Source organism: Pelodiscus sinensis, chromosome 19 (genome assembly GCF_049634645.1).
Source record: "Pelodiscus sinensis isolate JC-2024 chromosome 19, ASM4963464v1, whole genome shotgun sequence".
NCBI classification, from domain to species: domain Eukaryota; kingdom Metazoa; phylum Chordata; order Testudines; family Trionychidae; genus Pelodiscus; species Pelodiscus sinensis.
Genome location: NC_134729.1, coordinates 15457019 through 15470386, shown reverse-complemented (window position 1 = coordinate 15470386; position 13368 = coordinate 15457019). Strand labels below are relative to the sequence as shown.

The following is a 13368-nucleotide window of genomic DNA, read 5'->3' as shown; positions in this document are numbered from 1 at the left end:
AGTGGTGAGCCACCGCGGCCCTAGAGCTGAGCCCCCAGGCAGGGCGGGGACCCCAGCACAGCGTGTGGGCCCCTCGGTCCCCGTGAGAGTGGTGAGCCACCGCGGCCCTAGAGCAGAGCCCCCAGGCAGGGCGGGGACCCCAGCATAGCGTGTGTGTGCCCCCTCGGTCCCCGTGAGAGTGGTGAGCCACCGCGGCCCTAGAGCTGAGCCCCCAGGCAGGGCGGGGCCCCCAGCACAGCGTGTGTGTGCCCCCTCGGTCCTCGTGAGAGTGGTGAGCCACCGCGGCCCTAGAGCAGAGCCCCCAGGCAGGGCGGGGACCCCAGCACAGCGTGTGCCCCCTCGGTCCTCGTGAGAGTGGTGAGCCACCGCGGCCGTAGAGCTGAGCCCCCAGGCAGGGCGGGGACCCCAGCACAGCGTGTGTGTGCCCCCTCGGTCCTCGTGAGAGTGGTGAGCCACCGCGGCCCTAGAGCTGAGCCCCCAGGCAGGGCGGGGACCCCAGCACAGCGTGTGCCCCCTCGGTCCCCGTGAGAGTGGTGAGCCACCGCGGCCCTAGAGCTAAGCCCCCAGGCAGGGCAGGGACCCCAGCACAGCGTGTGCCCCCTCGGTCGCCGTGAGAACGGTGAGCCACCGCGGCTATAGAGCAGAGCCCCCAGGCAGGGCGGGGCCCCCAGCACAGCGTGTGCCCCCTCGGTCCTCGTGAGAGTGGTGAGCCACCGCGGCCCTAGAGCTGGGCCCCCAGGCAGGGCGGGGCCCCCAGCACAGCGTGTGTGCCCCCTCGGTCCCCGTGAGAGTGGTGAGCCACCGCGGCCCTAGAGCTGAGCCCCCAGGCAGGGCGGGGACCCCAGCACAGCGTGTGTGCCCCCCCTCGGTCCCCGTGAGAGTGGTGAGCCACCGGGGCCCTAGAGCAGAGCCCCCAGGCAGGGCGGGGACCCCAGCACAGTGTGTGTGCCCCCTCGGTCCTCGTGAGAGTGGTGAGCCACCGCGGCCCGAGAGCAGAGCCCCCAGGCAGGGCGGGGACCCCAGCACAGTGTGTGTGTCCCCTCGGTCCTCGTGAGAGTGGTGAGCCACCGTGGCCCTAGAGCAGAGCCCCCAGGCAGGGCGGGGACCCCAGCACAGTGTGTGTGTGCCCCCTCGGTCCTCGTGAGAGTGGTGAGCCACCGTGGCCCTAGAGCAGAGCCCCCAGGCAGGGCGGGGACCCCAGCACAGCGTGTGTTCCCCCTTGGTCCTCGTGAGAGTGGTGAGCCACCGCGGCCCTAGAGCAGAGCCCCCAGGCAGGGCGGGGACCCCAGCACAGCGTGTGTGTGCCCCCCCTCGGTCCTCGTGAGAGTGGGGAGCCACCGCGGCCCTAGAACAGAGCCCCCAGGCAGGGCGGGGACCCCAGCACAGCGTGTGTGTGCCCCCTCGGTCCCCGTGCGATTGGTGAGCCACCGCGGCCCTAGAGCTGAGCCCCCAGGCAGGGCGGGGACCCCAGCACAGCGTGTGTGTGCCCCCTCGGTCCTCGTGAGAGTGGTGAGCCACCGCGGCCCTAGAGCTGAGCCCCCAGGCAGGGCGGGGACCCCAGCACAGCGTGTGCCCCCTCGGTCCCCGTGAGAGTGGTGAGCCACCGCGGCCCTAGAGCTAAGCCCCCAGGCAGGGCAGGGCCCCCAGCACAGCGTGTGGGCCCCTCGGTCCCCGTGAGAGTGGTGAGCCACCGCGGCCCTAGAGCAGAGCCCCCAGGCAGGGCGGGGACCCCAGCACAGCGTGTGTGTGCCCCCTCGGTCCTCGTGAGAGTGGTGAGCCACCGCGGCCCTAGAGCAGAGCCCCCAGGCAGGGCGGGGACCCCAGCACAGTGTGTGTGTGCCCCCTCGGTCCTCGTGAGAGTGGGGAGCCACCGCGGCCCTAGAGCTGGGCCCCCAGGCAGGGCGGGGCCCCCAGCACAGCGTGTGTGCCCCCTCGGTCCTCGTGAGAGTGGTGAGCCACCGCGGCCCTAGAGCTGAGCCCCCAGGCAGGGCGGGGACCCCAGCACAGCGTGTGTGTGCCCCCTCGGTCCTCGTGAGAGTGGTGAGCCACCGCGGCCCTAGAGCTGAGCCCCCAGGCAGGGCGGGGACCCCAGCACAGCGTGTGCCCCCTCGGTCCCCGTGAGAGTGGTGAGCCACCGCGGCCCTAGAGCTAAGCCCCCAGGCAGGGCAGGGCCCCCAGCACAGTGTGTGCCCCCTCGGTCCTCGTGAGAGTGGTGAGCCACCGCGGCCCTAGAGCAGAGCCCCCAGGCAGGGCGGGGCCCCCAGCACAGCGTGTGGGCCCCTCGGTCCCCGTGAGAGTGGTGAGCCACCGCGGCCCTAGAGCAGAGCCCCCAGGCAGGGCGGGGACCCCAGCATAGCGTGTGTGTGCCCCCTCGGTCGCCGTGAGAACGGTGAGCCACCGCGGCTCTAGAGCAGAGCCCCCAGGCAGGGCGGGGACCCCAGCACAGTGTGTGTGTGCCCCCTCGGTCCTCGTGAGAGTGGTGAGCCACCGCGGCCCTAGAGCTGGGCCCCCAGGCAGGGCGGGGCCCCCAGCACAGCGTGTGTGCCCCCTCGGTCCCCGTGAGAGTGGTGAGCCACCGCGGCCCTAGAGCTGAGCCCCCAGGCAGGGCGGGGACCCCAGCACAGTGTGTGTGTGCCCCCTTGGGCCTCGTGAGAGTGGTGAGCCACTGCGGCCCTAGAGCTGAGCCCCCAGGCAGGGCGGGGACCCCAGCATAGCGTGTGTGTGCCCCCCCTCGGTCCTCGTGAGAGTGGTGAGCCACCGCGGCCCTAGAGCAGAGCCCCCAGGCAGGGCGGGGCCCCCAGCACAGCGTGTGTGCCCCCCCTCGGTCTCCGTGAGAGTGGTGAGCCACCGCGGCCCTAGAGCAGAGCCCCCAGGCAGGGCGGGGCCCCCAGCACAGCGTGTGTGCCCCCTCGGTCCCCGTGAGAGTGGTGAGCCACCGTGGCCCTAGAGCTGAGCCCCCAGGCAGGGCGGGGACCCCAGCACAGCGTGTGTGCCCCCTCGGTCCCCGTGAGAGTGGTGAGCCACCGTGGCCCTAGAGCTGAGCCCCCAGGCAGGGCGGGGCCCCCAGCACAGCGTGTGCCCCCTCGGTCCTCGTGAGAGTGGTGAGCCACCGCGGCCCTAGAGCTGAGCCCCCAGGCAGGGCGGGGCCCCTAGCACAGCGTGTGTGTGCCCCCTCGGTCCCCGTGAGAGTGGTGAGCCACCGCGGCCCTAGAGCTGAGCCCCCAGGCAGGGCGGGGCCCCCAGCACAGCGTGTGTGCCCCCCCTCGGTCCCCGTGAGAGTGGTGAGCCACCGGGGCCCTAGAGCAGAGCCCCCAGGCAGGGCGGGGACCCCAGCACAGCGTGTGTTCCCCCTTGGTCCTCGTGAGAGTGGTGAGCCACCGTGGCCCTAGAGCAGAGCCCCCAGGCAGGGCGGAGCCCCCAGCACAGCGTGTGTGTGCCCCCTCGGTCCTCGTGAGAGTGGTGAGCCACCGGGGCCCTAGAGCAGAGCCCCCAGGCAGGGCGGGGCCCCCAGCACAGCGTGTGTGCCCCCTCGGTCCCCGTGAGAGTGGTGAGCCACCGCGGCCCTAGAGCAGAGCCCCCAGGCAGGGCGGGGACCCCAGCACAGCGTGTGTTCCCCCTTGGTCCTCGTGAGAGTGGTGAGCCACCGTGGCCCTAGAGCAGAGCCCCCAGGCAGGGCGGGGACCCCAGCACAGCGTGTGTGTGCCCCCTCGGTCCCCGTGAGAGTGGTGAGCCACTGCGGCCCTAGAGCAGAGCCCCCAGGCAGGGCGGGGACCCCAGCACAGCGTGTGTGCCCCCTCGGTCCCCGTGAGAGTGGTGAGCCACCGCGGCCCTAGAGCAGAGCCCCCAGGCAGGGCGGGGACCCCAGCACAGCGTGTGTTCCCCCTTGGTCCTCGTGAGAGTGGTGAGCCACCGTGGCCCTAGAGCAGAGCCCCCAGGCAGGGCGGGGACCCCAGCACAGCGTGTGTGTGCCCCCTCGGTCCCCGTGAGAGTGGTGAGCCACCGTGGCCCTAGAGCAGAGCCCCCAGGCAGGGCGGGGCCCCCAGCACAGCGTGTGTGTGCCCCCTCGGTCCTCGTGAGAGTGGGGAGCCACCGCGGCCCTAGAACAGAGCCCCCAGGCAGGGCGGGGACCCCAGCACAGCGTGTGTGTGCCCCCTCGGTCCCCGTGCGATTGGTGAGCCACCGCGGCCCTAGAGCTGAGCCCCCAGGCAGGGCGGGGCCCCCAGCACAGCGTGTGCCCCCTTGGTCCTCGTGAGAGTGGTGAGCCACCGCGGCCCTAGAGCTGAGCCCCCAGGCAGGGCGGGGACCCCAGCACAGCGTGTGTGTGCCCCCTCGGTCCTCGTGAGAGTGGTGAGCCACCGCGGCCCTAGAGCAGAGCCCCCAGGCAGGGCGGGGCCCCCAGCACAGCGTGTGCCCCCTCGGTCCTCGTGAGAGTGGTGAGCCACCGCGGCCCTAGAGCTGAGCCCCCAGGCAGGGCGGGGCCCCCAGCACAGCGTGTGCCCCCTCGGTCCTCGTGAGAGTGGTGAGCCACCGCGGCCCTAGAGCTGAGCCCCCAGGCAGGGCGGGGACCCCAGCACAGCGTGTGCCCCCTCGGTCCTCGTGAGAGTGGTGAGCCACCGCGGCCCTAGAGCAGAGCCCCCAGGCAGGGCGGGGACCCCAGCACAGCGTGTGTGTGCCCCCTCGGTCCCCGTGAGAGTGGTGAGCCACCGCGGCCCTAGAGCAGAGCCCCCAGGCAGGGCGGGGCCCCCAGCACAGCGTGTGCCCCCTCGGTCCCCGTGAGAGTGGTGAGCCACCGCGGCCCTAGAGCAGAGCCCCCAGGCAGGGCGGGGCCCCCAGCACAGCGTGTGTGTGCCCCCCTTGGTCCTCGTGAGAGTGGTGAGCCACCGCGGCCCTAGAGCAGAGCCCCCAGGCAGGGCGGGGCCCCCAGCACAGCGTGTGCCCCCTCGGTCCTCGTGAGAGTGGTGAGCCACCGCGGCCCTAGAGCAGAGCCCCCAGGCAGGGCGGGGACCCCAGCACAGCGTGTGTGTGCCCCCTCGGTCCCCGTGAGAGTGGTGAGCCACCGCGGCCCTAGAGCAGAGCCCCCAGGCAGGGCGGGGCCCCCAGCACAGCGTGTGTGTGCCCCCTCGGTCCCCGTGAGAGTGGTGAGCCACCGCGGCCCTAGAGCAGAGCCCCCAGGCAGGGCGGGGACCCCAGCACAGCGTGTGCCCCTTGGGGCCCAGTAGAGGGGGAGGGGAATAACTTTTCCCTGCCCCTCCCAGTTGCACCAGGGCTCAGGGGCGGCTGTTCTGCCTGCATGACCTGCCTTCTCCAGCTCCTCGCAGCTTGGCCGCTGTGCGCCGCCTGGCCACTGCCGCACAAGGACGGTTGTTGGCCTTCCCCAGGAGGTTCTCCTTGCGGGGGTGGCCCTTGTGAGAACCAGGACGAGGCTGGGGGCGGGAGCCATGGGGCAGGCCAGCACCAACTAGGGAACCGGGAGCCCTCCAGCGGGCAGGCCCCCCACCCTTGCTCTGGAAGCAAGATGTGCAAGAACCAGGGCCTGGTTCCAGCCTCCTATGCACCTCTCCTGGGGGGTGGGGCTGCTCGCAGGGAACCCTAGAGCTTCCTTCCGTGCAGGGCTGCAGGGGGCCCATAAGCAAGGTGATCTGCCCCACGCCTTGCTCACTGCAGTGGGGGGCTCGAATGGGGGGGGGGTTGAACCGCCGCAGCCCTGTGATTGGCTGCAGGAGGAGGGGCTGGGCTCCCCTGCTCAGTGTCATGTGCAAGAGCAGGCCCCGGCTCCGCCTGTGTCACTAGTGAAAGGAATCTGCGTAATGGTGAACAGGGCCCCACCGGGCAGCAGGGCGAGCAGCCCCCTTCCCTGCCTGCCCCAGAGAGTCCCTTCCATGTGCCCTGGGGAACCCCTGGCGGGGGGGCAAGCCTCCCCCCCAGTCCTACCCCCACAGGCCCAGCCCCCCCCGGGTTGCTGCTGGACCCTGCCCATCTCTCTCTCTTCCCCCCCCAAGCAATGTGGCGGCTGGCCCTTGCCCGTGGCGCTCAGAGGCCAGGCAGCCCCGCCCCGCCCCAGGGCTGAAGGGGTGGCGAACTGGCCAGCGGGCTGGGGCTGAGCTGCCCTCACCCCGGCCAGCAGGGCCACCCTGCAGCCCTGCCACCTGCCCCAGCGCTGGATGGCCGGAGAGTCCTGGGGCCGGCAGGGGAGGCTGTTTGGGGAGGGTCCTGCCTGTGCCGCCTGCCCTGTTCAGCTGCAAGAATAAGGGGCCCTGCAGCTTTGCCCCTGGGCATGTGCCTCAGGCAGGCAGAGCCGGGTCCAGTGCTGTGCCCAGCGGGAAGGCTGCAGGTACAGCTGCCGGGGGGGCCCGAGGCTTCCAGCTGGCATGGGCTGCTGCCTCTGCGTGGGGCCTGGGCCAAGAGCAGCGTGTGCACCTACGTCAGGGACAGCCCGGGAGCCTCCTCCGGCCCCACTCCTCAGCAAACAGCCCCCCCGTGCCCACCACATCCTGCGCGCGCCCCTGCTGCAGGAAACGGGACGCTTAATGGCTGCCCGCCTCCCCCCTGCAGGTGTGTGGCTGCAAGCGGCTGTTGGCGCCGGTTTCCTGCTGGGCGGGCAGCACCCGTGTGGCGAGCCAGAGAACAGCTGTGCTGGGGGAGGCAATGGGGGAGGGGATGGTTGCCCTGCCAAGTCCCTGGCTAGCCAGGACCCCGCCCAGCTCTGGTTTTCCTCCCCCCTGCCTGAAGCCTAGTGGATTCCATCCTGACCCCGCACGACCTTCCTGCAGCCGTGCTAGGAAATGTGGCGTAAAACCGACTGGGATGTTTTGTTTTCCGGGCCGGAGGGGGGGGGAGTTGTCAGGTTTCAGCTGCCTTCCCACCCTGCCCTTCTGCTTCCCCTGGCCGCAGCCTGGGCTGCGGTTCTCGGGTCAGGGACCAGCTGTGATGAGGTGGGCCAGGGGGTCGGGCATCCTTCCCTCTGAGCTCTGCAGCAGGCTGGGTCAGCTGCATCCCCCGTCTCGGAGGCTATGGCTACACTCGCAGCTGCTTCTGCAAGTACGGCCATTCTTGCGCAAGAATCCGCAGAGCGTCCACGCTGCCCGCCCGCTCTTGTGCAAGGAACTGTACAGTGCGCGTGGGAAGAGAGGGCTCCTTGTGCAAGAATCCGCAGAGCGTCCACGCTGCCCGCCCGCTCTTCTGCAAGGAACTGTACAGTGCGCGTGGGAAGAGAGGGCTCCTTGTGCAAGAATCTGCAGAGCATCCACGCTGCCCTCCCGCTCTTGTGCAAGGAACTGTACAGTGCGCATGGGAAGAGAGGGCTCCTTGTGCAAGAATCCGCAGAGCATCCACGCTGCCCTCCCGCTCTTGTGCAAGGAACTGTACAGTGCGCGTGGGAAGAGAGGGCTCCTTGTGCAAGAATCTGCAGAGCATCCACGCTGCCCTCCCGCTCTTGTGCAAGGAACTGTACAGTGCGCGTGGGAAGAGAGGGCTCCTTGTGCAAGAATCCACAGAGCGTCCACACTGCCCGCCCGCTCTTGTGCAAGGAACTGTACAGTGCGCGTGGGAAGAGAGGGCTCCGTGTGCAAGAATCCGCAGAGCGTCCACGCTGCCCGCCTGCTCTTGTGCAAGGAACTGTACAGTGCGCATGGGAAGAGAGGGCTCCTTGTGCAAGAATCCACAGAGCATCCACGCTGCCCGCTCGCTCTTGTGCAAGGAACTGTACAGTGCGCGTGGGAAGAGAGGGCTCCTTGTGCAAGAATCCGCAGAGCGTCCACACTGCCCACCCGCTCTTGTGCAAGGAACTGTACAGTGCGCGTGGGAAGAGAGGGCTCTGTGTGCAAGAATCCACAGAGCGTCCACACTGCCCGCCCGCTCTTGTGCAAGGAACTGTACAGTGCGCGTGGGAAGAGAGGGCTCCGTGTGCAAGAATCCGCAGAGCATCCACGCTGCCCACCCACTCTTGTGCAAGGAACTGTACAGTGCGCGTGGGAAGAGAGGGCTCCTTGCGCAAGAATCCACAGAGCGTCCACACTGCCCGCCCGCTCTTGTGCAAGGAACTGTACAGTGCGCGTGGGAAGAGAGGGCTCCTTGCGCAAGAATCCGCAGAGCGTCCACACTGCCCACCCGCTCTTGCCCAAGGAACTGTACAGTGCGGCGTGGGAAGAGAGGGCTCCTTGCACAAGAATCCGCAGAGCATCCACACTGCCCGCCCGCTCTTGTGCAAGGAACTGTACAGTGCGCGTGGGAAGAGAGGGCTCCGTGTGCAAGAATCCGCAGAGCGTCCACACTGCCCGCCCGCTCTTGCCCAAGGAACTGTACAGTGCGGCGTGGGAAGAGAGGGCTTCTTGTGCAAGAATCCGCAGAGCGTCCACACTGCCCGCCCGCTCTTGTGCAAGGAACTGTACAGTGCGGCGTGGGAAGAGAGGGCTTCTTGCGCAAGAATCCGCAGAGCGTCCACACTGCCCGCCCGCTCTTGTGCAAGGAACTGTACAGTGCACGTGGGAAGAGAGGGCTCCTTGTGCAAGAGCTACGCTCTTTTTTGACAGGTGTAAGCCCTCTCGTGCTGGGGCTCTTGTGCAAGAGGACAGTGTGGACGCTCAGCAGGGATTTCTTGCACAAGAAAGCCCTTTGGCTAAAATTTCCATCAGAGCTTTCTTGTGCAAGAGAGCGTCCACACTGCCACGGGCGCTCCTGCGCAAAAGCACAGCTCGCACGTGGCAGTGTGGACGTTTCCTTGCACAAGAAGCCGCGCGTGTAGACATAGCTGGTGTGAGGGGCCTGGGCCATAGAGCGAGAGTGAGGAAGGGTCACGGCTGTGCTGGGGCTTCCTGGAGGCTCTGCGAGCAAGGTGGGCCAGAGCAGCCGAGGACCACAGCACCTTCCCTAGCTGGGGGGGGGGGGGGGAGTGGAAGTTGCTCAAACCTGCTGCAGCAGCAGGGGACTGGGAGTTGGCAGGGGCAGTATCCCCCTCTGCCAGGGGTGGGTGCAGCAATCAGAGCCTCGGGGATAACTGCCCCACTGCAGCGAGCGCCTGTGCAGGTGGGGCAGATCCAGCCATGGGGCTGCTGCCCCTGCCCCTGCGATGCTCCCGCTCTTCTCCCCGGTCCCATGCAAGGTAAAAGCCCCAGTCAAGTGATGGAGAGAGGCCGGTGGCTCTTGGGTCCTGCCCTGCCCTATCGCCCGGCTGCGCCCCAGGGCCACGTGGGGCAGACAGGCTGTTTCAGCAGCAGCAGCCTCCCTGCGATCAAAGCCAAGGCAGGGCTGGCTGAGAGGCGGCGCTGGCGAGGGCTGGCCAAGCACTTGGCAGGTGCAGTGGGTGGCAGATCAGCCCTCCCCGCTAGTCAGCTGTCTCCAAACCTGTTTTTCCTCCTCGGTGGACAGAGGCTGCTGGCATCAAGCTGGCCTAGGGCTTGGCTGCTCCAGCCTCTCTGCTTGGCAGGGCGCCTTAGGGCCGGGTCCTGCTATGGGCGCTGGGGGAGACACCAAGGGGGCATGCGTGGGGGTTTGTTTCCTGGCCTGAGGCTAAAGCAGCGAATCCTGGGCTCCTCGCTCCCCCCTCCGCTGGGGCTGCAGCAGCCATCCCTGACCTTGCAGCACCCCCGCACAGGGAGGGCTGGTGCTGGTGCCCCGGTGTGAGCTCCTGGGGCCGCTGCTGGCGTCGTTCCCTGCATTTCACTGGAAAGGCTCTTGCAGCTGATCGCTGAGCCCCGCGCTGCGCCACTTCCTGCTGCTCCCATTGGCCAGGCGTGACAACCGGCGGCCAATGGGTGCTGCTCTCGCCCGTACTGCAGAGGTGCAGGTACCTACAGGGGTGGGGCTGGCCCTGCCACCGGGTCATTGCTCAGCCCTGGCAGGAGCTGCGCCCGTGTCACGGGACAGCTGTTTGGGTGACGCTCTCAACGGGAAGGGGGGGCACAGGGCGCTGCTACTGCTGAGCCCGGCCCTCCTTTGCCACGCGTGGCTGGCACAGACTCGGCATCCAGCAGCGCGAGGCCTTGACCTGGGCCCATGAAAACAAACCCTGGCTCCGCCCCGCCCATGAGCAATGGACACAGCGCCCGCCAGGCTGACACGCCGGCTCCTGAGCCCGTCGGGGGGCTCACGGGTGCGGCCACGGCCCATGTTCTCTGGGTGTCGCTGGGCCTGGGCCTCGCCATTCCCAGCCCCCGTGTGGCATGGTGCAAGCTGGAGGGGTGGCAGCCAAACAGCCCCCCCCTTCCTGCCCACAACCATCTTGGGCAAGCCCCCCCCTTGGTGCATGGCCTTCCTCACACGCTGCTGCCCTTGCATGAGCTGGAGCAGCTGCTGTGCCAGGCAGCCCTGGCGCTACCGCTCTGTCCTCTCACCTGGCGCCCGTGGCAGGAACCGTGCAGCCCCCTGCTGCTCCTTAGCATCATTCCCTGCGTGGCCAGACCCCTGCTTCCCCCAGCCGTGGGGCCAACACTGCGTTGATTAGCCCCTGCGGCTGTACCATTTATAGTCACTTGTACCATTTGCCACTAAAATGGGGGCGTGCTAGGCTCTGTGCATCTGCCGACGAGAGGGAGGTCATGCAGTCACGGCAGCCTTCTCTAAGCCTGGGAGAAGGGATGGATTAGCCCCATTTTCCAGGTGAGCGACTGAGGCCTGAAGAGAGGAAGTAACTTGCCCAGGGCCACCCAGGAAGGCAGTAGCAGAGCTGGGATACTCACCCAGCCTGCCGAAGGGCCAGCTCAACACCTAGCCCCCCAGCTCCCTTCCTGTAAGGAGCTGCCTTGTTAGCAGCCCACAGCTTGCCCTGCACCCCTCTTCTCCCCGTGCTGAACGGCCCCCATGCTAATCCCCCGCCACGAGGCCAAGCCCCACTGCCCGACATCAGCGCTGCATCGGCTGCTGGTTACGTACTTGTATTTACTGGGGAGAAATTACAGCTGGCTCCTCACCAGAGAACCAGTGTCTTCACTCAGTAGCACTCACGGGGGAGCAGGGCCAGGCCACTGCGTGACCATGGCAGCACCTGCCCCGTGCCACCGTCCCTCTTTGCCCTGGGATCCAGCCGGCGCTAGGAGGTCAGATCGGTCCCCGTCTCTCCATCCAATGCCGAGCTGGTCAGAGTCTTTATGCCCCCCATCTGCGCCCATGGAAGATACAGAATGGAAGCGAGCCGTCTTGTTTCCCTTCCACCCCGGCTGGGTGCGGGGGCATCGTAGCCCTGCCCCTTGCAGACGGTGCGAGGGGGCCCCAAGGCCGAGCCGGGAACAACAGCAGGAGGTGCTCGGGCTGCCCTGCAGCTGCATGGTGGGGCGGGGCCAGATCCTGGGGTGCGGCGAGTTCGCAGGCCTCAGCGGTGGTTGGCAAGGCTGCCCCGCGGGAGGGGAGGGGTGGCGGGCAAGGCACAGCTCGGTCCGGGCTGCTCCACGCCAGCGTGCCGGGCGCCCCCCACGCACACGCTTCAGTACACCACTTCGTAGACCGTGGCCTTCTTGTCGCCCGAGCCCGTGACAATGAACTTGTCGTTGAGCGAGATGTCGCAGCTGAGCACCGAGGAGGACTCTTTGGACTGAGAGGGGAGGGGCGGTTAGGAGAAGGACCCTGCCCCCATGGGGATAGCAAGGGGGGGAGAGCAGGGCCAGACAGGCCAGTGGCAAAGGAGACAAGTTAAACTCGGAGCCCAGCCCTTCGGAGGAGCCGAAGGCCCGTCGGCCCCAGGGAAAGCCGGCCACTGCGTAACCTGGCGCTCCGGGTTAGAGGAATTAGTTCAGGAGGCACCGGGGGTCGAACTGGAGCCGTGGGGGCCAAAAGCAGGAACCACGATAGCGGCTCCTGCTCTAGCAAACTAGCCACACTCAACCGGCCGAAGAGCCACGTGGGCCTAGCGTGTTTCACCGCACCGCGGGCCCCTTCTGACGCCAAGCGGCTGCACCGCCCCATGCGGGGGGGCCGCAGGGTGAGCCGGCCCCAGCCCCACTGCCCGGGTCGGGAGAGTAACAACACCTGCGGGCTGCAACCCGAGGGCTTTGGCGCTGGCCAGTGGGGTCCTGCTTGGCTTCAGCCCTGGGCCCCATAAGTCTCAGCCAGCCCTCTGGCCCAGAGGGTCACTAGGGTCCATTCTGGCTACCGGGCAGCCCCAGACGGGCTGGGCAGTTGCTCTCACTCCCAGCCTGGCCGGTTTGCCCTGAACCTCCCAGCAGCGTGCCCTTCCCCACCTGGAAGATGCTGGCGCCGTAGGGCGTCCTCCAGGCGTTCAGCAGATTGTCCTTCCCTGTGCTCACGAACCATTTACCTGCGGCGGGAGAGCCTGCGGTCAGCAGGGCTGGGCCACGCGTGGGCGAGAGCCAGCAAAGGGGCATCTAATGCCCAGCACGGGCAGGGTCGACTCCCCGCCGCACGGTGCGCACGGTGGCCAGTCCTGCCCACGCAGCCCTCCATGCCCTGCCCAGCTCCTCTCTGCGTCCTGCAGATGGTCACTGAGCCCAACTCCAGCCCCCCCCGAGCTCTGCCGTCAGGCTGACATGAGACTGGGTGGCATTAGCAACGCCAGCCCACAGCCAAGGCCTGGTCCCCATCGTGCCAGGGCGGCACAGACAGGACGTGAAACTGCTCCTGCCCCAACGAGCTAGGGCCCCAAAGGGGGGAGGGGAAATTGAGGCCCAGAGCCAAGGTCACCCAGTAGGCCAGCGGCAGAGCCCAGAATAGAACCTTATTCTTGAGTCTCAGCCACTGCCCTACCCACTAGGCTGTGCAGCCCTTGGGCCGGCCTGAGCGCGTATCTCCGCTTGCACTCCTACCGCAGGAGGCGAATTTGAGGGAGAGGACGCAGCTCTCATGCAGGTGGAGCTGGTACTTCTCCGGCTTGGCCACGTGCAGGATCTCCACGTTGCTGCTCTCCATGCCCACGGCGAGCCACTCCCCCGAGGGGCAGTAACCCAGCGAGAAGATCTGGGGAGAGGGCAGAATCAGGCACCAGGAAACGGGTCCCTCCGAGGGAGGGGCGAGCGCAGCACAGTGGCCTCCCCACCCGCTCCGGCGCTTGGTGCCCCTTGGCCAATGTTCCCCGTAAGCTGCGCCGTGCACATCAGCGTACACAACAAAATGCATTCCGCACATGGATGGAAGGCGTTAGAGGGAACACTGCCATGGCCCACCCACCTGGGAGCTGAAGTCGTGTTGCTGCAGCTGGCGCCCCTCCCGCAGGTCCCAGCATCGCACCGTGTTATCCAGCCCCCCCGTCCACAGCTTGGTGCCGTAGTTGGAGATATCGATGCAGCTGGCGCCGTCCGTGTGGCCCTGGAACTGCCTGGAGGGGAGAGAGGGGCCGTCAGGCGCCGTCGCCTGCTGCAGCTTAGGGGCCTGTGGCCAGGGACAGGGCAGCACCTCCCCTCTCCAGCAGCGCCGCAATGCATCCTG

At 68.1% G+C, this 13368-nt stretch overlaps 1 protein-coding gene across 5 annotated transcripts in view; it reads right to left on the bottom strand.

The window, feature by feature from the left end:
- Positions 1 to 10852: 10852 nt before the first annotated feature.
- The window catches only part of TLE2 (TLE family member 2, transcriptional corepressor), a 32842-nt gene continuing 30326 nt past the window's right edge, over positions 10853 to 13368 (bottom strand). For 4 of the 5 annotated variants that reach the window (XM_075902552.1, XM_075902553.1, XM_075902554.1 and 1 more), the window contains 4 exons: positions 13111 to 13258; positions 12750 to 12900; positions 12168 to 12244; positions 10853 to 11521 (listed from right to left, as the gene is read on the bottom strand). In XM_075902552.1, the coding sequence (XP_075758667.1) occupies positions 11414 to 11521; positions 12168 to 12244; positions 12750 to 12900; positions 13111 to 13258 (484 nt within the window). In that variant the 3' untranslated portion in view covers positions 10853 to 11413. The remainder of the gene's footprint in view (positions 11522 to 12167; positions 12245 to 12749; positions 12901 to 13110; positions 13259 to 13368) is intronic. The other variant, XR_012896676.1, reaches the window with a different exon arrangement.